At 41.0% G+C, this 27,293-nt stretch overlaps 2 protein-coding genes across 8 annotated transcripts in view; both read right to left on the bottom strand.

The window, feature by feature from the left end:
- The window catches only part of LOC130327126 (gastrula zinc finger protein XlCGF26.1-like), a 99,231-nt gene that overhangs the window by 23,003 nt on the left and 48,935 nt on the right, over positions 1–27,293 (bottom strand). The gene's annotated exons all lie outside the window — the stretch shown is intronic.
- LOC130327128 (uncharacterized) lies at positions 2,103–4,138 on the bottom strand. Its single transcript, XM_056553392.1, has 2 exons — positions 3,892–4,138; positions 2,103–3,819 (listed from the first exon to the last, which is right to left on the bottom strand). Exon 2 carries the CDS (start codon positions 3,415–3,417, stop codon positions 2,227–2,229), a length of 1,191 nt encoding a protein of 396 aa, XP_056409367.1. The 5' UTR covers positions 3,418–3,819; positions 3,892–4,138; the 3' UTR covers positions 2,103–2,226.

Here is a 27,293-nt window from a genome sequence, read left to right as displayed (position 1 = left end):
AGTTAAAGACCAGGACCGGACACCATTTGTGAGAGGTTTTAAAATATTTGACGTGCACCTTCTGACCGGGAAGTGATGTCTTAGTGTCGTTCAGAACGAGAGTGAAATGATCCATGGCTCGCTGCAATTGCCCCAACTTGAGAAATGGAGTGGTACTAGTTCTACTCGTGAACTCGCCCGGCCTCAGAAAGCCATAGAAACCTAAGAAGAGGGCTGCTTTTAGCGTTAAACTATTACCTAAACCAAACGGGGAGTGATCCAGGGCATCTGCCAGCTCCCTAAACAGCGACCCCGAGATGGGCTGCCGGCCTGGCGGCTTTGGTACTCTACTTTTGGCAACCCCCTTAAGGGCAGCCTTAACTGCATGCATGGTAAACAATGATGCCCGATCCGGGAACTTCAAAGTAACAAAGTGTTGTATGCCTGCTAAATAAATCTTTATGGTGTTATATGCTAGCCGTAAGGAGGAGTGGCAAAACCCTATAAAGGCTAAAATAAAAGATACTGAAAGGACATCGTTATGCGGGTGAGACTGACAGAACTTAGTAAACAGATTAAAGGCCGTACGGTAAACTTTCTGAGTGTTACGGGAAAGTGAACTATTAATCAAGTCCTGACCTACAGACAAATAGGCATTTAATTCAAAACCAAATCGTGGAACGCTGGAACCATGCATCCTGATGGATCGGCCTCTGGCATTACCTGGAAGAAAAGTGCAAAATTGAGCCTAGACAGTGCATCAGCAGCCATGTTCCTAACACCATCTATATGAGCACTAGAGAAGTGAAAATTATGTAACAAAGATAACCATACCAGTTTACGCATCAAAGACATGACCTGAGGGGACGAGGATCTACCTTTAAGCAGAATATACACCGTAGCTTCATTATCAGAAACAAACAGTACTGACTTCCTAAACCATAGGTGACCCCACACACTGGCAGCTGTAACTATAGGGTACAACTCAAACAATGCTGAGGACCTGCTAAAACCCGGAGACTGAAATACCTCAATTGGCCAAGCACTGGCCAACCAATGATTCTCCCAAATGGCTGCAAAACCCACTGAGGAGGAAGCATCGGAAAAAACTAAAGGAGAAGCATTATCGATACCAGGGGTGAAAAAGGATACCCCATTCCAGTTAGTCAAAAATGTATGCCACATAGCAAAATCGGCAATCGCTTGTTTATCAAATATGACTACGTCGTTTTGGCCAGGCACAGAATTCATAGCGTCTAACAACCTGGAAACAAAACTCCTACCCTGTGGAATTACACGCATGGCAAAGTTCAGCATGCCGAGAATGGATTGCAGCTGTACCTTGGTCACCCGGGGTGAATTGACAAGATCATGCATGGCCTGTCTAATACGTGAGAGCTTGTCGAGCGGTAATCGGGCTTCCATGACCTGTGTGTCTAGAACAATACCTAAGAAAGTCAGTGACTTGCAAGGGCCCTCAACTTTTTTGTCTGACACCGGAACCGCCAGTTGCTGGAATACTGCTAACGAGGTTGTCAAGTCCCTGGGGCACATGTTACCTGGCTCAATAAACAAAAAATCGTCCAAGTAGTGGATGATATGGGAACAGTCAAACCTGTTTTCCAGGAGCCAGTGTAGGGATTGCGCAAATTTATCAAATAACCAAGGACTACTCCTGGAACCAAAAGTTAACTTAACAGCAAAATAATACTTGTCGCGCCATTTAATACCGTGCCACTTCCATAGCTGAGGCATAATAGGCAGGAGCTTAAAGGCATCGGAAATATCGATCTTAGACAGCTACGTGTTACCGCCCATGCTCAGTATGACCGCTATTGCCTCATCTATGGAAGCATATTTCAGAGAGAACTCTTCAGCGGGAATAAGAGAGTTTAAACTAGGTGTGTGTGCAGAGTAAGGGGCGGACAAATCATAAATTAAACGAAGTTTATTACTGAATTTCCCAGCCACCAACCCCAATGGACTAACTCTCCAAACGTCAAAGGGGGGCTCATCAAATGGACCAATAACAAAACCCTTGTCTATTTCAGCTTGTATCAGGGTATCAACAGCCCTAGGGTCCCTTAGAGCAGAACGTAAATTGTCACACTCATACGTAGCAGAGGGTAAAGTAATGAAACCTGTGTGGAAACCTGACCGGAATCCATTAATCAAAAACTGAACAAAACATCTATCTGGATGATCAGCAAGAAAATGTTCTAAACACAACACGTCTATCACTGCTAGTCATGCTTTCGACTTCTGTGGACAACTGGCCTTAGGATGGGCCCTGAAACAGAATGCACAGACATGTAAAAGTCTACACTGGTTATAATTGCAAGACCCAAAATTGAAATTATTGCAAATTTGAGATTTACCAAGATACTTGATGGGCCTACCTAACTTGTCAATCAAGCCCGAGTGTTTCTGATTCCTAGGCTGAAATGTGGGTGAAGACGTGCCGGGATTTACCTCGGATGAGGAATTAACAGTATTGCACCATTCAGTGGTATGGGCGATGGACTGACACCGAGAGCAAACGGGGGCTTTAAGACCTGCAAAATGATTGCAGAAAATCTCGGTGTCAACCAACGCCCAATTAACTGTATAGTTGTACTGCACTAGAGCTGCCGCCGCCTTAGCTGAAAATGACTTATGATAATCATAAAACGTGAACCCACCATATTTATGAGCTAACTCTGTGACTTTGAACAGATACATGTCAAGCTCTTCACGTCTTTCTGGCTTGACTGAGCATAAAACGTCACGATAAATGGCGAACGCCATACTGAATTCAGCTAATGTAAGCTTGCGACTTAACCTTACATCTTTTGCTTTCAGAATGACCGACACCTCACCGCAAGCAATAGTCTTGTTCTCGGAAACATCATGAGACGCAATAAGCAAGGAAGCGAGATTAACATCCTTACCATCAAGAATGTCCTTCAGATTAGTCGGGATAAAATGAGCTGGCGCGACATTTGGCACGAGCATATTAAGTCCAACCGGTAACACTGAAGCCTGCGGGGTAGCAGAAACCTGAGGGGGAACGGAAGTGTGTGGAATGGCCGAAGTCAAACCCACCACTGGGGCCGGAGCGGGAGCCTCCGAACTCTTACATTCCAAGGTATCAACTCTAGAGCACAGCGAGTTAATTAACGTATGCAACTGCAAGATGGACGTATTGAGTGTCTGCATGGACACTTCTTCACTGCTAGGGCCTGCTTGATCGCAGGGTCCCGAGTGCTCAGAGACCAATAAACGATAAAGTTCCGCCTTGCGGGCAGTAGCCGGGAACGGGATGCCTTTGCGGACGAGTTCAGCCGTCAGTTTAGGAATGGTCCAGTTACGAAGAGATGGGATGCTACCCAGATCCGATGTTCTAGCGACATTGTCCAGAACAGAAGCTGCATCTTCAATGTCTGATGCGTGAGACATTTCTGAAATTAGATATACAACAATCAAATCCTGACCCAAGGGACAACCAAAAAACGAAATACACCTGTCAGAGCAAGACTAACCCGGAAATCAAAACCACTGCCACCACAGAATCGGACTAGAAAGTGAAGAGTACCGAGTGGTGACTAGACATATGCTAACAGCGTGACACGTAAAGTTACTCGTGACTAACGAACCCCTTGGCCCAAAGACGTGATGAGCAGGGGATAAAGAGCACACCCAAGGACGTGATGGGTAACGAACTAAGACATGAATACCTGGACTTCCGGAAGCCTAAAACAGACCGCACCTTGACAACTGGGTTATGACGGTCAATCTCGACACGAACAGGCGCTGGAACAACGTAGAAGCTGAAACGAGGCGAGACCACCAGGATGAACACTGCGAGCCAAAAGGAGAACCGTATGAAGAGAATGTTTACCATAACTAACCCAAAAAATGGACTGCGCATACCTGTACCGAGGGTGGTAAGCCAACACGAAGTTCACGACAGCAGACGTTTAAGCCACAAGAGCGTGCGTGGACAACTGCTGAATAAACACACAGGCATATAACTTAACAACACATAGGCTAAGGCAGATCCACACGAGGACCCAAAGACGAGTTGAGTCGGTGGAAAGGCTGGAATAACGTAGAAGCTGAAGCGAGGCGAGACCACCAGAATGAACACTGCGAGTTAAAGGAGAACCGTATGAAGAGAATGTTTACCATAACTAACCCAAAAAATGGACTGCACATACCTGTACCGAGGGTGGTAAGCCAACACGAAGTTCACGACAGCAGACGTATAAGCCACAAGAGCGTGCGTGGACAACTGCTGAATCAAACACACCGGCATATAACTTAACAACACACAGGGTAGGGCAGATCCACACGAGGACCCAAAGACGAGTTGAGTCGGTGGAAAGGACATGAACCGAGCCCCAAAGGGCGAGTTGGGGGAAGAGAAAACAACTTGCATAAACATAAATATTTTTTTTTTTTTTTTTTTAAATTAACACCTATATACATATGTGCAAAATTCCAAATATACCCTTTCATCTCTTTTACCTAAAAACGACCGGGCCAAGGACAGCGAAGTAGCGTAAAGATGAACTTTGAGCCTACAGCCACACAGCATTACTGAGCTAGTAAGACAATAGTCTAATGAAGGAGGTAGAACGTGAAAACAAGAACAAGGGCAAGGGTAAACCCACCACATAACTAAACAGGTACAGGTGTGGATCAACACCTACAAGGCGCTTAGTGAGGCTATGACGAAGGATTTAGCTAGTAACACGACAAAAACACTTAACCAGGTAAAAGAGTAACCATAGGAGCACAGGAACAACAGAACAGCAGCGCACATTGAAGACCATGCTACAAGCCAGGCAAACTAATTTAGGAACAACCGCCTTATTCACTACCACAACAAGTTAGAGTAAAACGGTACCAAACAACGAGCAAAGTAAATAACTACGACTGGCAATAAATATCATGAAGCAATAAATACCATGAAGACAGAGGCGAAACAGCGGAAGGCAAATAGACCATGTGAGAACAGAATTATAGTACCAGACAATAGCGGAGCATATAATGGTAGTGTATCAGCAGCATATGCAACAGACTCATGAGTTAAAACATGACTAATACGGACCAATGTATGCGGCCGAAGTGTAGATACGAGAAGCAATAGTGTAAAACACATGGAATATGAAACAGATTAGGTATATGAGGAGCAACTGCGGAACAAACGCGTCAACCAGTGAAATAAACAGCAGGGACATTTGTGACACATTAATGAAGCGTGACCAGTAGACAACGAGTACTGACACTAAGACTAACACCTGGAACTACAAGACTATAATACCTACAGTATATAAACAAGCACCCAACATGCAGAGCTGAGCCGCAGGAACAGCTGTGACACATTAAAGAAGCGTCCTGACCAGTAGACAACGAGTACTGACACTAAGACTAACACCTGGAACTACAAGACTATAATACCTACAGTATGCAAACAAGCACCCAGCATGCAGAGCTGAGCCGCAGGAGGTGTGTAACGAACTAGCTGCCGGCTGAGACTGGCGACCGAATAAGAAAGTCGGCATGCGTAAGGCAGCGGAACGGGACGGGAGAATACCGCGGAGCTCCGAAGGACATATGCTCTGCAAGGTAACTCCCGCTGTCACCTCCCCCAGCCAGCACCAAACATCTGAAAAGAAACCCCCCGACATGCGCCGGGAGCGCACAACGTAGCTCAGCAGCCCGCTACGGCTGCTGAACAACAACACCAACATGCTAAAGGCAGGGCACGGGGGACTCATACGAGACACGTGCCCCCCGGACTCCTGCAGTCACTCTCCGGACCTTAACTAACCTGAAATGACGTGCGCACAGGAACGAACACGAGGCTGGAGAGACTCCCCACGGCGTCTGACGTCACGGACTCCAAACAACGCGAGAGCCGCGGCGCACTGAACACAGGGAGCCGCGGCTTTTAAGCGCAAGTACCGCCCCTCCCACAAACACAGGTTAAGTGACTCAGTCAATTAACCTTCGCACATATCATACAGGGATCACATCATATATCACATACACATCCTCACATATTATATATATATATATCATACAGGGATCACATCATATATCACATACACATCCTCACTTATTATATATATATCATACAGGGATCACATCATATATCACATACACATCCTCACTTACTATATATATCATACAGGGATCACATCATATATCACATACACATCCTCACTTATATATATATATATATCATACAGGGCTCACATCATATGTCACATACACATCCTCACTTATTATATATATATCATACAGGGATCACATCATATATCACATACACATCCTCACTTACTATATATATCATACAGGGATCACATCATATATCACATACACATCCTCACTTATATATATATATATCATACAGGGATCACATCATATATCACATACACATCCTCACTTATATATATATATCATACAGGGATCACATCATATATCACATACACATCCTCACTTATTATATATATATCATACAGGGATCACATCATATATCACATACACATCCTCACTTATTATATATATATCATACAGGGATCACATCATATATCACATACACATCCTCACTTATTATATATATATCATACAGGGATCACATCATATATCACATTCACATCCTCACTTATTATATATATCATACAGGGATCACATCATATATCACATACACATCCTCACTTATTATATATATATCATACAGGGGTCACATCATATATCACATACACATCCTCACTTATTATATATATATATATATCATACAGGGATCACATCATATATCACATACACATCCTCACTTATATATATATATCATACAGGGATCACATCATATATCACATACACATCCTCACTTATTATATATATATCATACAGGGATCACATCATATATCACAAACACATCCTCACTTATTATATATATATCATACAGGGATCACATCATATATCACATACACATCCTCACTTATTATATATATATCATACAGGGATCACATCATATATCACATTCACATCCTCACTTATTATATATATCATACAGGGATCACATCATATATCACATACACATCCTCACTTATTATATATATATATATATCATACAGGGATCACATCATATGTCACATACACATCCTCACTTATTATATATATCATACAGGAATCACATCATATATCACATACACATCCTCACTTATATATATCATACAGGGAACGCATCATATATCACATACACATCCTCACTTATTATATATATCATACAGGGAACGCATCATATATCACATACACATCCTCACTTATTATATATATCATACAGGGATCACATCATATATCACATACACATCCTCACTTATTATATATATCATACAGGAATCACATCATATATCACATACACATCCTCACTTATTATATATATATATATCATACAGGGATCACATCATATATCACATACACATCCTCACTTATTATATATATATCATACAGGGATCACATCATATATCACATACACATCCTCACTTATTATATATATATCATACAGGGATCACATCATATATCACATACACATCCTCACTTATTATATATATCATACAGGGATCACATCATATATCACATACACATCCTCACTTATTATATATATATATCATACAGGGATCACATCATATATCACATACACATCCTCACTTATTATATATATATATCATACAGGGATCACATCATATATCACATACACATCCTCACTTATATATATCATACAGGGGTCACATCATATATCACATACACATCCTCACTTATTATACATATATCATACAGGGATCACATCATATATCACATACACATCCTCACTTATTATATATATATCATACAAGGATCACATCATATATCACATACACATCCTCACTTATTATATATATCATACAGGGATCACATCATATATCACATACACATCCTCACTTATATATACCGTATATACTCGAGTATAAGCCGAGTTTTTCAGCACGATTTTTCGTGCTGAAAACACCCCCCTAGGCTTATACTCGAGTGAACTCCCCCACCCGCAGTGGTCTTCAACCTGCGGACTTCCAGAGGTTTCAAAACTACAACTCCCAGCAAGCCAGGGCAGCCATCGGCTGTCCGGGCTTGCTGGGAGTTGTAGTTTTGAAACCTCCGGAGGTCCGCAGGTTGAAGACCACTGCGGCCTTCAACATCATCCAGCCCCCTCTCACCCCCTTTAGTTCTGAGTACTCACCTCCGCTCGGCGCTGGTCCGGTCCTGCAGGGCTGTCCGGTAAGGAGGTGGTCCGGTGAGGAGGTGGTCCGGGCTGCTATCTTCACCGGGGAGGCCTCTTCTAAGCGCTTCGGGCCCGGCCTCAGAATAGTCACGTTGCCTTAACAACGACGCAGATGCGTCGTTGTCTAGGCAACGGCTCTATTCCGGGCCGGAAGCGCGGAGAAGAGGCGCCCCCGGTGAAGATAGCAGCCCGGACCACCTCCTCACCGGACCACCTCCTTACCGGACAGCCCTGCAGGACCGGACCAGCGCCGAGCGGAGGTGAGTACTCAGAACTAAAGGGGGTGAGAGGGGGCTGGGTGATGTTGAAGGCCGCAGTGGTCTTCAACCTGCGGACCTCCGGAGGTTTCAAAACTACAACTCCCAGCAAGCCCGGACAGCCGATGGCTGCCCGGGCTTGCTGGGAGTTGTAGTTTTGAAACCTCTGGAGGTCCGCATGTTGAAGGCCGCAGTGGTCTTCAACCTGCGGACCTCCGGAGGTTTCAAAACTACAACTCCCAGCAAGCCCGGACAGCCGATGGCTGCCCGGGCTTGCTGGGAGTTGTAGTTTTGAAACCTCTGGAGGTCCGCAGGTTGAAGACCACTGAGGGCGAATGATGAGAAGAGGATGATGAAGGGGGGTGTGTGGGATGATGAAGGGGGGTGTGGGGATGATGAAGGGGGGTGGGGATGATGAAGGGGGGGGGGTGTGGGATGATAAGGGGATGTGTGGGATGATGACAAGGGGATGATGAAGGGGGGATGTGTGGGATAAGGGGATGTGTGGGATGATGACAAGGGGATGATGAAGGGGGGATGTGTGGGATGATGACAAGGGGATGATGAAGGGGGGATGTGTGGGATGATAAGGGGATGTGTGGGATGATGACAAGGGGATGATGAAGGGGGGATGTGTGGGATGATAAGGGGATGTGTGGGATGATGACAAGGGGATGATGAAGGGGGGATGTGTGGGATGATGAGGATGTTAATGACGGGTCTGGATGATGACAGGGGGGGATGAGGTATTTCCCACCCTAGGCTTATACTCGAGTCAATAACTTTTCCTGGGATTTTGGGTTGAAATTAGGGGTCTCGGCTTATACTCGGGTCGGCTTATACTCGAGTATATACGGTATATCATACAGGGATCACATCATATATCACATACACATCCTCACTTATATATATCATACAGGGATCACATCGTATATCACATACACATCCTCACTTATATATATCATACAGGGATCACATCATATATCACATACACATCCTCACTTATATATATCATACAGGGATCACATCGTATATCACATACACATCCTTACTTATATATATCATACAGGGATCACATCATATATCACATACACATCCTCACTTATTATATATATATCATACAGGGATCACATCATATATCACATACACATCCTCACTTATTATATATATATATCATACAGGGATCACATCATATATCACATACATATCCTCACTTATTATATATATCATACAGGGATCACATCATATATCACATACACATCCTCACTTATTATATATATATCATACAGGGATCACATCATATATCACATACACATTCTCACTTATTATATATATCATACAGGGATCACATCATATATCACATACACATCCTCACTTATTATATATATATCATACAGGGATCACATCATATATCACATACACATCCTCACTTATTATATATATCATACAGGGGTCACATCATATATCACATACACATCCTCACTTATTATATATATATCATACAGGGATCACATCATATATCACATACACATCCTCACTTATTATATATATATCATACAGGGATCACATCATATATCACATACACATTCTCACTTATTATATATATCATACAGGGGTCACATCATATACACATCCTCACTTATATAAAACTTAATGTGTGTGTGTATGTATGTATGAGTGTGTGTGTGTATGTATGTATGAGTGTGTGTGTGTATGTATATTCCACAAAAACGTCCAAGATGTTAACATTACACTTGGTCACATGTTACTTATATGTCAACAACAAACATAGGATCGGTGATTTAACCCCTACATCTGCCAGGGCCGGGGTTTATGTATAAAGTCCCATACAAGTCTATGGGAAATATGTGTTACTGCATAACTTCCAAACGGCTGGAGATATTTCGATAATATTTGGTCACATGTTACTTAAGTCCCATGCAAATCAATGGGAAATGTATGTTCTCACATAACTTCTGTACGGCTGGAGATATTTCAATACCTGGTACACATATTACAGGTCGAGGATAGGAGATAGGAGGTCGGGATAGGAGGTGGGGGTATGTTTTTTTTTTTTATATGACAACAATATATGGGGATGGGATATGAAGTCAAAAGCTTCCTCCTTTGTTTATTTTCCTCCCCAACAAGGATGAGGAAGGAAAAACCGGGCAATGCCGGGTACTCAGCTAGTTATATATATATCTCATACAGGGATCACATCATATGTCACATACACATCCTCACTTATTATATATATATCATACAGGGGTCACATCATATATCACATACACATCATCACTTATTATATATATATATCATACAGGGGTCACATCATATATCACATACACATCCTCACTTATTATATATATCATACAGGGATCACATCATATATCACATACACATCCTCACTTATATATATATATATATATATCATACAGGGATCACATCATATATCACATACACATCCTCACTTATTATATATATCATACAGGGATCACATCATATATCACATACACATCCTCACTTATTATATATATCATACAGGGATCACATCATATATCACATACACATCCTCACTTATATATATATCATACAGGGATCACATCATATATCACATACACATCCTCACTTATTATATATATATATATCATACAGGGATCACATCATATATCACATACACATCCTCACTTATTATATATATATCATACAGGGGTCACATCATATATCATATACACATCCTCACTTATTATATATATCATACAGGGATCACATCATATATCATATACACATCCTCACTTATTATATATATCATACAGGGATCACATCATATATCACATACACATCCTCACTTATTATATATATATCATACAGGGATCACATCATATATCACATACACATCCTCACTTATTATATATATATATCATACAGGGATCACATCATATATCACATACACATCCTCACTTATATATATATCATACAGAGATCACATCATATATCACATACACATCCTCACTTATAATATATATATATCATACAGGAATCACATCATATATCACATACACATCCTCACTTATTATATATATATATATATCATACAGGGATCACATCATATATCACATACACATCCTCACTTATTATATATATATATATATCATACAGGGATCACATCATATATCACATACACATCCTCACTTATTATATATATATATATCATACAGGGATCACATCATATATCACATACACATCCTCACTTATTTTATATATATCATACAGGGATCACATCATATATCACATACACATCCTCACTTATTATATATATATATATCATACAGGGATCACATCATATATCACATACACATCCTCACTTATTATATATATATCATACAGGGATCACATCATATATCACATACACATCCTCACTTATTATATATATATATCATACAGGGATCACATCATATATCACATACACATCCTCACTTATTATATATATATCATACAGGGATCGCATCATATATCACATACACATCCTCACTTATTATATATATATCATACAGGGATCACATCATATATCACATACACATCCTCACTTATTATATATATATATATCATACAGGGGTCACATCATATATCACATACACATCCTCACTTATATATATATATATCATACAGGGATCACATCATATATCACATACACATCCTCATATATATATATATAGATGCAGATGCAAATCATAAAATGTTGCAGTATCTTGTAATACCTTTTTTATTGGACTAAGAGCATTAGCATTGGTACGGCCTCACCTGGAATATGCTGCTCAGTTTTGGTCGCCTGTACATAAAAGGGACACTGCAGAGTTGGAAAGGTGCAGAGACGCGCGACTAAACTAATATGGGGCATGGAACATCTTAGCTATGAGGAGCGATTAAATGAGTTACAATTGTTTAGTCTTGAGAAGAGACGTTTAAGGGGGGGGGGGGGGGGGATATGATAAACGTATATAAGTATATTAATGGCCCATACAAAAAATATGGAGAAAAACTGTTCCAGGTTAAACCCCCCCAAAGGACGAGGGGGCACTCCCTCCGTCTGGAGAAGAAAAAGTTTAGTCTCAAGGGGCGACACGCCTTCTTTACCATGAGAACTGTGAACTTATGGAACAGTCTACCTCAGGAACTGGTCACAGCAGGAACAATTAACAGCTTTAAAACAGGATTAGATATATTCCTGGAACAAAATAACATTAATGCTTATGAAGAAATATAAAATCCCATCCCTTCCCCAATATCGCGCCACACCCCTACCCTTCAATTCCCTGGTTGAACTTGATGGACATATGTCTTTTTTCGACCATACTAACTATACAATAGATGTCTTAACCCCTGCATATTTGTGAGATGTAACCTGTGTCTTCTACTTGTGAGCTTAGATTTGCTTTGGACTTGATAAAGGGAGGAATCCCGAAAGCTTGTCTCTACAACATGCTGTTAGTCCAATAAAAAAGGTATTACAAGATACTGCAACATTTTATGATTTGCATCTATATATATATATATATATATATATATATATATACACACACACACACAGTGCATAGTGAAAGTATTCGGCCCCCATGAACTTTGACCTTTTGCCACATTTCAGGCTTCAAACATAAAGATATAAAACTGTAATTAATTGTGAAGAATCAACAACAAGTGGGACACGATGAAGTGGAACGAAATGTATTGGATATTTCAAACTTTGTTAACAAATAAAAAACAAAAAAATTGGGCGTGCAAAATTATTCAGCCCCTTTACTTTCAGTGCAGCAAACTCTCTCCAGAAGTTCAGTGAGGATCTCTGAATAATCCAATGTTGACCTAAATGACCAATGATGATAAATAGAATCCACCTGTGTGTAATCAAGTCTCCATATAAATGGACCTGCACTGTCATAGTCTCAGAGGTCCGTTTAAAGTGCAGAGAGCATCATGAAGAACAAGGAACACACGAGGCAGGTCCGAGATACTGTTGTGGAGAAGTTTAAAGCTGGATTTGGATACAAAAAGATTTCCCAAGCTTTAAACATTCCAAGGAGCACTGTGCAAGCGATAATATTGAAAGGGAAGGAGTATCAGGCCACTGCAAATCTATGAAGACTTGGCCGTCCCCCTAAACTTTCAGCTCATACAAGAAGACTGATCAGAGATGCAGCCAAGAGGTCCATGATTACTCTGGATGAACTGCAGAGATCTACAGCTGAGGTGGGAGACTCTGTCCATAGGACAACAATCAGTCCTATACTGCACAAATCTGGCCTTTATGGAAGAGTGGCAAGAAGAAAGCCATTTCTTAAAGATATCCATAAAAAGTGTAGTTTAAAGTTTGCCACAAGCCACCTCGGAGACACACCAAACATGTGGAAGAAGGTGCTCTGGTAGAATGAAACCAAAATCAAACTTTTTGGCAACAATGCAAAATGTTATGTTTGGCGTAAAAGCAACACAGCTCATCACCCTGAACACACCATCCCCACTGTCAAACATGGTGGTGGCAGCATCATGGTTTGGGCCTACTTTTCTTCAGTAGGGACAGGGAAGATGGTTAAAATTGATGGGAAGATGGATGGAGCCAAATACAGGACCATTCTGGAAGAAAACCTGATGGAGTCTGCAAAAGACCTGAGACTGGGATGGAGATTTGTCTTCCAACAAGACAATGATCTAAAACATAAAGCAAAATCTACAATGGATTGGTTCACAAATAAACATATCCAGGTATTAGAATGGCCAAGTCAAAGTCCAGACCTGAATCCAATCGAGAATCTGTGGAAAGAACTTAAAACTGCTGTTCACAAACGCTCTCCATCCAACCTCACTGAGCTCGAGCTGTTTTGCAAGGAGGAATGGGCAAAAATTTCAGTCTCTCGATGTGCAAAACTGATAGAGACATACCCCAAGCGACTTACAGCTGTAATCGCAGCAAAAGGTGGCGCTACAAAGTATTAACTTAAAGGGGCTGAATAATTTTGCACGCCCAATTTTTCAGTTTATTTGTTAAAGTTTGAAATATCCAGTAAATTTTGTTCCACTTCAAGATTGTGTCCAACTTGTTTGTTCTTCACAAAAAATTACAGTTTTATATCTTTATGTTTGAAGCCTGAAATGTGGCAAAAGGTCGAAAAGTTCAAGGGGGATGAATACTTTCACTATGCACTGTATATACAGGGATCACATCATATGTTACATACACATCCTCACTTATTATATATACACACACACAGGGATCACATCATATATCACAAACGCATCCTCACTTATTACAGTGGGGATCAAAAGTTTGGGAACCCAAGGTAAAAATTGGGGATTTTCCTAGTCCCTTATGACGGAAAATATAGATTTTATTAAAGACAGGAGGCGAACATTTTGCATACTCTTCTTTTACTACTCAGGTGTTAGCAGCAAGGTATAATCACAAGGTACATAGAAAAAAACGTTACATATGCAAATAAGGTGTGTCAGGTAACCAATCAGGTGCTAGCATAGGTGATAAGAGACAAGGTAACGTACAATACTTCCTCTTCTTTGATGTCACAGTATAACGATATAGTATAGCATAAACATAAAACATAACAGAAAAACACTAAAGTCCAACTTTGTTGGGGAACAAGAAAATATATATAGATGGAGTAAAGTCCACACAAAAATTTTTTTTGTCTTTGAGGTCGGAAACCTCGTGGAGGAAAGTTCCTTTGAACGATGAACTGGAGCAACTTCATGAACTGGAGACAAGTCCTAGAAGATGTAGGTAGCCGAATGTTCTGTTGACTCGAAGATAGTTGTCAAACCAAAAGTTACACTGAAAGAACAAGGATAAGATAATAATAATAAAGGGAAGGGATAAAGGGAGGGAAAATGTTTGCCTCCTGTCTTTAATAAAATCTATATTTTCCGTCATAAGGGACTAGGAAAATCCCCAATTTTATTACAAGACTGGAGGCTCCATTTTGCAAGTTTAAAGCTATAGAAAGGAAACTTGAATAAAAATATGACAGGATATATACAAGTTTAAACAATTGCCATAGAAACATGCGAGTCTGGTCTGAAATAAAAGGTTTTAAAAGTTGATTCGGAACTCCAATTGGCGGCTTTAAGAATATCCGACAGGGATACCCCTGATTGTTTCAGCTTAGTGGACATGGCTCCTCTGGAGGAGTGGGCTTTAAAGATAGAAATGTCAATACCTGCCAATTGCATAATCTGCTTCATCCATCTGGCCAAAGAAGGGGATGAAACAGGACGGTAAGGTTTACAGAAGGAAATGAGTAATTGAGTGTCAGAAGGGTTACGGAAAGATTGTGTTCTTTGTTCATAAACCTGGAGGCATGAAACTACACAGAGATGTGTCTGTTGGGGGAAAGATGAATAGAATACTGAATGAAGAGAAGTTTTAGTATGTCTGTATATAGAAAAACGAACACCATCAGGTGGGAATTGTCTGTGAGATATATCTAAGGCTCTGACATCTGAAATTCGTTTAAGGGATATCAAGCAAAGGAGGGCCGTTAATTTAAAAGATAGTACTTTTAATGTAAGGGAATGGTTATCACCTAAGGAATTCAAATATTGCAAGAGAATATTCACATCCCAGGTAGATTGGTATCTGGGTAAGGGTGGACGTCTGAATTTTATGCCTTTTAGTAATTTGCAAATTAAGGGATGTTTACCCACAGAGAGATAATTAATAGGAGCGTGGTAGAAGGAAATGGCTGATCTATAGACGTTTATGGTACGGTAAGCTTTTCCCGCATCAAAAGATGAAGATAAAAAATTTATAATATGATTTAAAGGTGCATGTACGGGATCCAAACCCCGTAGCATGCACCAACCAGACCAAGTTTTCCAGGCTGATCTGTAAGCAGATCTGGTACCTGGAGCCCAGGCGTCTGAGAGGATTTCTCTAGATGAGTTAGAAAGTCCGAAACCCGGGTCTGGTGACCCGAAACACACCAGGCTATCAACAGAAGATTGTTGGATGTTATGAGAGGATGAGGGTTCCCTAGAGAATCCCGAAGTAGAAAAGGATGAGAAGGAAGTAAGCGAGGGAAATCGATCAGCATTTCCAGAATCTGAGGGAACCAAGATTGTGTTGGCCACCACGGAGTGATGAGAGTTACTATTGATTTCTGAGATTTTATGAGAAGGAGAACTCTCGGAATCAGGATAAAGGGAGGAAATGCATAAAGGTGCTCCAAGGGCCAATGTTGGAGGAGGGCATCTATGCCCTCTGCCTCTGGATCGGGACGCCAGCTGTAAAAGCGATGAATCTGTTGATTCAATCGGGATGCAAAGAGGTCTAGGAAGAAAGGACCCCACAAGGAATTGATGCGATTGAATATCTGAGGATCCAATTGCCAATCGCTGGAATCCGTAAGGAAACAGGAGTTCCAGTCCGCGATGATGTTGGAAAGACCTGGTAAGTATTCTGCCTTGATGGTGATGTTCCTGTGAAGACAGTAGTGCCAAAGATCTTTGGCGATGTTGGCCAGAAGAAAAGATTTCGTACCACCAAGTTTGTTGATATACTGTACTGCGGAGATATTGTCCATCCGTAAGAGGATGCAACAATCTGATCTGTTCTTCGCAAAGCTCTTGAGAGCGAAGAACCCTGCCAGTAATTCCAAACAGTTGATGTGGAATAGAGATTCTTCTGGAGACCATTTTCCTCCTGTTGAAGAGGATCCGCATCGGGCCCCCCAACCTGAACGACTGGCATCTGATTCTATAATCAGATCTGGAACAGAATTGAAGATAGTTTTTCCATTCCAAACTTGAAGATGTTTTAGCCACCAAAGAAGTTCTTCCTTGGTATCTGGGGTTAGAGCTATTTCGTCTGAATACCCTAAGCCGTTTCGATGGTGATGCGCTTTTAGACGTTGGAGAGCTCGGTAATGAAGCGGGGCTGGGAAAATTGCTTGGATCGAAGCAGAAAGAAGACCCACTACCCGGGCTATGGAACGAAGAGAGACTGTTTGTTTGTTTAGGATGGAATACATTTCCCTCCGAATGGTCTTCATCCTCCTGGGAGGGTGGCTGAGTAGGGCAGATTGGGTGTTTATTAGGAACCCCAAAAATTCTACCTCCTTGGAGGGGACAAGGATGGATTTTTCCGTGTTGATAATAAAGCCCAGATTGGAGAGAAGAGATAGAGTCCATTGAATGTGGAGTCGAATTAGAGATAAAGATTGGGCCATAAGAAGAATGTCGTCCAGATATATAATCAGACGGACTCCTCATGCTCTTAGAACTGCCACGACTGGTTTGAGTAGCTTTGTAAAGCACCATGGGGCCGAGGATAGGCCGAATGGTAGGCAGGTGAACTGTCATCTTTGATCCTTCCATAAAAATTGGAGGTATGGTTGAGATTCGTGATGTATTGGAACTGTGAGGTATGCATCCTTGAGATCTATTTTCGCTAACCAGTCGTCTGGTAATAGCAGATCTCTCAAAAGGTGGATGCCCTCCATCTTGAAATGTTGATAGATCACATAATTGTTAAAATTTTTTAGATTTATGACAGGTCTGTATCCCCCGTCCTTCTTTTTCACTAGAAAAAGGTTGCTCAGGAAACCTTGAGAATGTAAGGGTATCTGAATGATTGCATTTTTGGAAATTAACTCCTTGATTTCTGTTTCTATAAGGGATTTGTTCTCCTCTGAGAAATGAATTGGTTGTGGAATTGAACATTGAATTGGAGTTTGGACAAATTCTATCTGATAACCTAGGATTGAGTTTAGGACCCAAGGGTCGGATGTTACCATGGCCCAAGTATGGGAAAAATATGCAATCCTTCCTCCCAATGGAAGTGGGGAAGAAAACATCGGATAAGGACTTACCGTTGTTGGGTCTGGATCTGGGGTATCCGCGGTGACCTCTGGCTCTCCATGGTCTTCCTCTTGTGGGGAAGAAGGGACTGGGTTGATAGGCAGGGGCAGGATTCTGGAACCTGTCTGGTCTTGGGGGGGGCCCGATTATATTGTCTCTCCTGAGACTGGCGGCTGGGAAAATTGCCCCTTCTTTTCCCAGCCCTGGGTAAAACCCGAGGTTGAAAAACCTTCTTGAGGGAAGATTGGGCTTTATTCAGTGATGAAAAGAGAGACACATATTTATTTATCTCTTTGATGAAGTCATCACCGAAGAGGAGGCCATCAGTGGGGGATTCCGGTTCTGTCGTAGCTAAGTTAATTCATTGTGGATCCAATTTTAAAAGGATGGACCTCTTACGTTCAGTGCAGATGGTAGTGTTAATGCCACCAAAAATGCATAGGGCCCTTTGAGCCCAGCCTTTAAGGACCTCTAAATTCACTGGGTTACCCGAGGTATTGGCTTCCTCTGTGAGGTCTAAAATCTAAAATGGGCCAAGTAGGTCCAAAAACCTGTCTTGGATCGTCCTAAAGGACCGATCTACTCCTTTTTTGGGGCTTTTACCCGTATTATTAAGGTATTTAACCAGTGGAGGATCGATCTCTGGAGTAATGGATAGCTTGTTAGGGATACTAGGTCGTGGGCATTCTGCCCGTAGTCTGTTGCGGGTAGCCTTATCAATGGGTTTCCTTACCCAAAGGTTCAAAAATTGGGATACCTGGGGTTGAGGTTCCCATTCCCCAGAACAGGTGTGTTTAAGTAGACTGGGGTCAAAGTACGGAGTACCCGCACTGTCCATAATAACTGTCTTAGGGATCTCAGTTGTTACTGGAGATTCCTCATTCTCAGAGATGTCCTCATACTCTGAGTCTGAATACCCCTCAGAAATCTCCCCTTCCTCAGATGAGGATTGGTCAGGGGAAGTGTTGTAAGAGTCCGGTTTCTCTCTACGGGATACTCTCTTAACCCGGCTGTCATGTTTCTCCTCCCGGGTGGAGGGTATGGGATGCAACTTTTTAGCATCAGTATATCTGCTCTTTGTAGTAGCAGGACAAGGGACCTGATCCTTAGTCACTTTAGACTTTTTATAAGATTTTGAAGGACCGGTAGTAGGCATAGGCCGTTTATGGGAGGCCTTCCCAGATTTCCCCCATCCTTTGGCTAATTTGGATGTGGAATCCTCCGCGGACCAAAATTGATCCGACGGGGTAGATGGTCCAGCTTTGGGGGATTTTTGGTAATTAGGATGGGACATGACCAAGGCTACTGATTGAGCCACAATTTCTGGTATGCTGGACATTGCATTTTGAACCGACAGGTTCACCATAGATTGTATGGCGTTGCCATCCATAATTTGAAAATTACAATTGGACCCCATATCCTTAGATGTATCCTCGTCGGCCATATTGTCATATATATATACTAAATGATATGGAGAATATATATGGGGGAATTATATATGTATAGTTTAAATTATATATATATATATATATATATATATGACACAAGGAGTAAGCCTATTTCTCCTATCCAATTCGCAATATTGGATGGTAAATACCAGTTTTTGCCAGTAGGTGGCACCACAGGCTAAGAAATGACTGGGAAGCACTAGCTAAATGCTGACGCGGCCGTCTCCGGAGTAACCAAGTTCTGACTGACAGGAATTTCAGTCACAGAACGGGAGGTGAAAGAGCGCGAAGCTGAGGACCAGCTCACGTGATATTGCGAGAAGTCCGGCGGTGCCGAGACCAGCGATACCGAGGGGAAGATTAATGGGTATTTTCTTGAAAGAGAAGTGTATAAGAAACGGAGGTAAGAGTGAGGAAGCGAAAGTAAGATAAACCCAGGGGAAAGCTTGGGAAAGTGTATATATGTTATATGTGGTGATAAGAGGATAATGGAATGGACGGCAGTATTGGTATGGTGACAAAGAGGAAAATATATAATTGGGGTGATGAAAAAACTGTAGAATGTATATATATATGTATGATAATACTCACAACATATATATAATGTGAATTAATGTGAGAAAAAACGTTATAAGAGTATATGAGACAAGAGCAAATTTGATGAATACTTAACTTCTGAGCGGAGCAGCAAAGAAGAGGAAGTTTTGTACGTTACCTTGTCTCTTATCACCTATGCTAGCATCTGATTGGTTACCCGACACACCTTATTTGCATATGTAACGTTTTTTTCTATGTACCTTGTGATTATACCTTGCTGCTAACACCTGAGTAGTAAAAGAAGAGTATGCAATATGGAGCCTCCAGTCTTGTAATAACATTTGTATTAATGTGCATAAAGAAGCCAAGGAAAGATGGAAAAATCTCCAAAAGGCATCAAATTACAGATTAGACATTCTTATAATATTTCAACAAAAGTTAGATTTTATTTCCATCATTTACACATTCAAAATAACAGAAAACAAAAAAAAATGGTGTCTGCAAAAGTTTGGGCACCCTGCAGAGTTAATATCTTGTACTTCCCCCTTTGGCAAGTATCACAGCTTGTAAACACTTTTTGTAGCAGCCAAGAGTCTTTTAATTCTTGTTTGAGGTATCTTTGCCCATTCTTCCTTACAAAAGTCTCCCAGTTCTTTGAGATTTCTGGGCTGTCTGTCACGCACTGCTCTTTTAACCCCTTAAGGACACATGACGTACTGGAACGTCATGTGTCCACTCCCGATCTATAACGCGGGGCCACGGCGTGGCCCCGCGTCATAGCGGGTCGGGCCCGGCCTCTAACAACGGCCGGGACCCGTGGCTAATAGCGCGCGGCGTTGATCGCTGTGCCGCGCGCTATTAACCCTTTAGACGCGGCGTTCAAAGTTGAACGCCGCGTCTAAAGTGAAACCGAAAGCATCCCGGCTAGCTCAGTGGGCTGTTCGGGATAGCCGCGGTGAAATCGCGGCATCCCGAACAGCTGACAGGACAGCGGGAGGGCCCCTTCCTGCCTCCTCGCTGTCCGATCGCCGAATGACTGCTCAGTGCCTGAGATCCAGGCCTGAGCAGTCATCCGGCAGAATCGTTGATCACTGGTTTCTTATGAGAAACCAGTGATCAACATAGAAGATCAGTGTGTGCAGTGTTATAGGTCCCTATGGGACCTATAACACTGCAAAAAAAAAGTGAAAAAAAAAAGTGAATAAAGATCATTTAACTCCTCCCCTATTAAAAGTTTGAATCACCCCCCTTTTCCAATAAAAAAAAAAACACAGTGTAAATAAAAATAAAAATAAACATATGTGGTATCACCGCGTGCGGAAATGTCCGAATTATAAAAATATATCATTAATTAAACCGCTCGGTCAATGGCGTGCGCGCAAAAAAATTCCAAAGTCCAAAATAGTGCATTTTTGGTCACTTTTTATATCATTTAAAAATGAATAAAAAGTGATCAATAAGTCCTATCAATGCAAAAATGGTACCGTTAAAAACTTCAGATCACGGCGCAAAAAATGAGCCCTCATACCGCCCCATACACGGAAAAATAAAAAAGTTATAGGGGTCAGAAGATGACAATTTTAAACGTATTAATTTTCCTGCATGTAGTTATGATTTTTTCCAGAAGTCCGACAAAATCAAACCTATATAAGTAGGGTATCATTTTAATCGTATGGACCTACAGAATACATATCAGGTGTCATTTTTACCGAAAAATGTACTACGTAGAAACGGAAGCCCCCAAAAGTTACAAAACAGCGTTTTTTTTTTCAATTTTGTCGCACAATGATTTTTTTTCCCGCTTCACCATAGATTTTTGGGCAAAATGACTGACGTCATTACAAAGTAGAATTGGTGGCGCAAAAAATAAGCCATCATATGGATTTTTAGGTGTAAATTTGAAAGAGTTATGATTTTTTAAAGGCAAGGAGCAAAAAACGAAAATGCAAAAACGGAAAAACCTCCGGTCCTTAAGGGGTTAAGGTCTATCTATAGATTTTATATTATGTTGAGGTCAGGAGATTGTGAAGGTCATGGCATAACCTTCAGTTTATGCCCCTTGATGTAAACCCCCATGGATTTTGAGGTGTGTTTAGGAGCATTCTCCATTTGTAGAAGCCATCCTCTCTTTAACTTCAGCTTTTTCACAGATGGCATCAAGTTAGCATCCAAAATTTGCTGAAATGTTATTGAATCCATTTTTCCTTCTACTCGTGAGATGTTCCCTGTGCCGCTGGCTGCAATACAACCCCAAAGCATGATTGATCCACCCCCATGCTTAACAGTTGGACAGAGGTTCTTTTCATTAAATTCTGTTCCCCTTCTCCTGTCGTGCTAATTACACCCCAAAAATGAATCGCTATGTTTAATATGTTTCATAGCATAAAAGCATGATGTCAGCCATGTTGTGTATGTTTTAAATAGACCACAATGTATTCTTGTATTCTAAGTTCTCCTATTCAAATGCCAGCCTGAGGGTAGAATACGTTTTGTCTACTTAGTTATTTATGGCTGTTTGGATAAGACAACAAAAGGGGGACCAGTTACATTCTCTAGACATTCACACATCTGTATTAGAGAAGGGGGGTTGAGATAAATAACTATGTCTCATCCGAATGAACAGTAGGACATATGATATTGTCATATAATGTTAGTATTGTAATGTTAGTATTGTAAAAGGACATCAGTATATATCTATTATCTTATATATGATTCTCAGGTGTAGACTTTGAGAAGGAGTCTTAGTTTAGGGCTAGTTTGCCAGTCATGTGAATGTTATTGTAACTAACAATCAATTACCAAGACTGAACAAACAGGGAGATTCACACGTCTGTCTGAAAGAGACCTCCATGATTCTTATCTTTCCAATAAATTAGGATGTCCAATTGGTGACTCTACATCTGGAGAAACCATGGTTTGATTACTTATAGATGTCAAAAGTAATCTTTGAATTGTTAATTATGGCTCCATTCGTCAAGTGTGGAATGTGGGTTTAAGACCAATTTTATTACAAGACTGGAGGCTCCATTTTGCAGACTCTTCTTTACTACTCAGGTGTTAGCAGCAAGATATAACAAGGTACATAGAAAAAAATGTTACATATGCAAAAAAGGTGTGTCAAGTAGCCAATCAGAGGCTAGCATAGGTGATATGAGGCAAGGTAACATACAATACTTCCTCTTCTTTGCTGCTCCACTCTGAAGATAAGTTACCTCACATTTACTCTTGCCATATATATTTATCGCGTTATTACATACATTCATCCATATATTTATATATTTCTACAGTTTTTCTTTGTCTTCATTATATATATATATTTTTCTCCCTGTATTTCTATCACTACTGCCGTCCATTCAATATTTTCCTTTGCTCCTTACATACATATTATATATAAATAATATGTATGTATCTCTACTCCCCAGGTTTAACCCCCCTCAGGTTTATATCTCCTTAGGTTTATATTTTCTCCCCTTGTTTATCTTTCACACACCTTCCATTCCTTATTCCTTTCCCTTAAATACATATATTCATTCCTTTCTCCCCTCAGTATCGCTGGTCTCGGCGCCGCCAGACTTCTCGCGATACCCGTGGTCCTCAGCTTCGCGCTCTTGATTTTCCCCATTCCGTGACTGACTTTACTGAAGTCTCCTGTCAGTCAGCGTTACGTTCCCTCATTGATTCTGCCCTAGTTCTTAGGATAAAGTCTTCCATTCTGTATATTTAATATTATATATTATATATATAGAGAGAGAGAGAGATTTATTATGTTATACCTATTAATTTGGCCAATCAAACTACATATATTTTTATATTATTCTCTATTATATATATATATATATATATATATATATATATATATATATATATATATTTTGCATTATAGCCAATGAAGATTCATCTAAGGACATAGGGGGACATTTACTAATCTAGTCTATTCTGGGTATGCTTATAGACCAGCATATGTGGTAGTCTCCTGTCTATTGTGCTCCTAATTTATCAAAGGTCTCACAGCCCTTGATAAATTCTGTGCTCAGACTTCAGGGTCTACAGCTTAAACTGCATTTAGACCTGCTCCAACATGGTCTGACATTTCAGCGTATTTTGGGCAGATGCGACTTGTCGCACAAAAGTCGCACTTGATAAATTCAGCACCAATGCATTTTCCAATGCATTTCCGTCTAAAATAGACTTGCATGCATCATGTTCTAAAAATCCTCTACAGCAAAAGTCGCAGAAAAGTCACACATATTTAGACTGCGACTTTATGTGCGACAAATTTAGACAGGAAAAACCAGTCTAAATCCTTTGATAAATTTCCCCCATAGTGTCTAATAATTTTCAATCTATGGAGGGCAACGCCATACAGTCTATGGTGGACTTCTCAGTCCAATATGCAATGTCCAATATACCAGAGATTGTGGCTCAATCCGTGACTTTGATCATGTCCCATAATAAGTATCAAAAATCCCCCAAAGCGGGACCTTCTACCCAGTCGGATAATTTCTGGTCCGTGGAGGATTCCACTTCAAAACTAGCCAGAGGATGGGGAAAGTCTGGGAAGGCCTCCCATAAACCACCTGTTGCTACTACCGGTCCTTCAAAAATCTTATAAAAGACCTAAAGTGGTTAAGGACCAGGTTCCAAGTTCTGCTGTTACAAAAAGCAAACATACTGATGCTAAAAAGTTGCATCCTATATCCTCCACCCGGGAGGAGAAACATGATAACCGAGTTAAGAGAGTATCCCGTAGAGAGAAACCGGACTCTTACAACACTTCCATTGACCAATCCTCATCAGAGGAGGGTGAGATTTTTGAATGTGATTCTGATTATGAGGACATCTCTGATTATGAGGATCCTACAGTAACCACTGAGGACCCTAAAACAGTTTTTACGGACAGTGCGGGAATACCGTATTTTGATCCGAGCCTCCTTAAACATCCCCGTTCTGGGGAATGGGAACCTCTCCCCTAGGTATCCCAATATTTGAATTTATGGGTAAGAAAACCTATTGATAAAGCCACTCGCAACAGATTACGGGCAGAATGCCCCAGACCTACTATCCCAAATAAATTATCCATTACTCCGGAAATCGACCCTTCACTGGTCAAATACCTGAATAAATCAGGAAAAAATCCCAAATAAGGAGTGGATCGATCATTTTGGAAAATCCAAGACAGGTTTTTGGACCTCCTTAGTCCCTTACCAAAAATTTTAGACCTCACTGAAGAGGCTAGTTCTTCTGGTAATCCAGTGAACTTAGAAGTCCTTAAGGGATGGCCTTAAAAAGCCCTATGTATTTTTGGTTGAATTAACTCTACCAACTGCACCGAGCGTAAAAGGTCCATTCTTTTAAAATTGGACCCTCAATTAATTAATTAATTTAGCTACAACAGAACCTGAATCCTCCACTGATGGACTACTATTTGGAGATACATATTTGTTTATCTCTTTAATAAAGGTATCTCTTTTTTCATTGCTAGATAAGGCCCAAACATCCCTCAAAAAGGTTTTTCAACCTCGGGTTTTACCCAGAGCTGGCAAAAGAAGGGGCAATTTTCCAAGCCGTCAGTCTCAGGAGAGACAATATATCCGTGCCCCCCCAAGATCAGACAGGTTTCAAAACCCTACCCCTACCTTTCAACCCAGTCTATTCTTTCCCACAAGAGGAAGACCATGGAGAGCCAGAGGACATCGTGGATACCCCAGATCTAGACCCAACACAGGTAAGTCTTTATCCAATAAATTCTTCCCCACTTCCATTAGGAGGAAGGATTGCATATTTTTCCCATACCTGGGCCATGATAACATCCGACCCTTGGGTCCTAAACACAATCCTAGGTTATCAAATAAAATTCATTCAAACCCCATCTCAACTTTTAGCTCCACAACCAATTAATTTCTCAGAGGAGAACACATCCCGCATAGAAACAGAGATCATAGAACTAAGCTCCAAGAATGCAATTATTCAGGTGCGCTTACATTCTCCAGGCTTCCTGAGCAACCTTTTTCTGGTAAAAAAAAAGATGGATTTTGGGATACAGACCTGTAATAAATCTACAAACCCTAAACAATTATGTGTGCTATCAACATTTCAAGATGGAGGGCATCCATCTTTTGAGGGATCTGCTATTACCAAACGATTGGTTAGCGAAAATAGATCTCAAGGATGCATATCTTACAGTACTCATGCATCCATCTCAACCTTACCTTCAATTTTTATGGAAGGATCAAAAGTGGCAATTCACCTGCCTACCATTCGGCCAATCTTCAGCCCCATGGTGTTTTACAAAACTACTCAAACCGGTTATAGCAATCCTAAGAGCTTGCGGGGTTCATCTGATTATTTATCTGGACGAAATCCTCCTTATGGCTCAATCTCTATCTCTTATACACCTCCACATTCAATGGACTCTATCTCTCCTCTCCAATCTGGGCTTTATTATCAACACGGAAAAATCCATCCTTTCCCCCTCCAAAGAGGTAGAATTTCTGGGATTTCTAATAAATACTCAATCTGCCCTACTTAGTCTCCCCCCCCCCCCCCCAGGAGGATGAAGACTATCCGGAGACAAATTTATTCCATTTTAAACAAACAGTCTCTCTTCATTTCATAGCTCGTGTAGTGGGTCTTCTTTCCGCTTCGATTCAAGTGATTTTCCCAGCCCCGCATCATTACCGAGCTCTCCAACGTCTGAAAGCTCAACACCTTCGGAACAGCTTAGGTTATTCAGACAAAATAGCTCTTACCCCAGATACCAAAGAAGAACTTCTTTGGTGGCTAAGGCATCTCCAAGATTGGAATGGAAAGACTATATTCAATTCCGTTCCAGATCCGATCATAGAATCAGATGCCAGACGTTCAGATTGGGGAGCCTGATGCGGTTCCTCTTCGACAGGA

This window comes from Hyla sarda, unplaced genomic scaffold (assembly GCF_029499605.1).
Source record: "Hyla sarda isolate aHylSar1 unplaced genomic scaffold, aHylSar1.hap1 scaffold_293, whole genome shotgun sequence".
Classification (NCBI taxonomy): domain Eukaryota; kingdom Metazoa; phylum Chordata; class Amphibia; order Anura; family Hylidae; genus Hyla; species Hyla sarda.
This window is presented reverse-complemented; position numbering and strand designations above follow the sequence as displayed.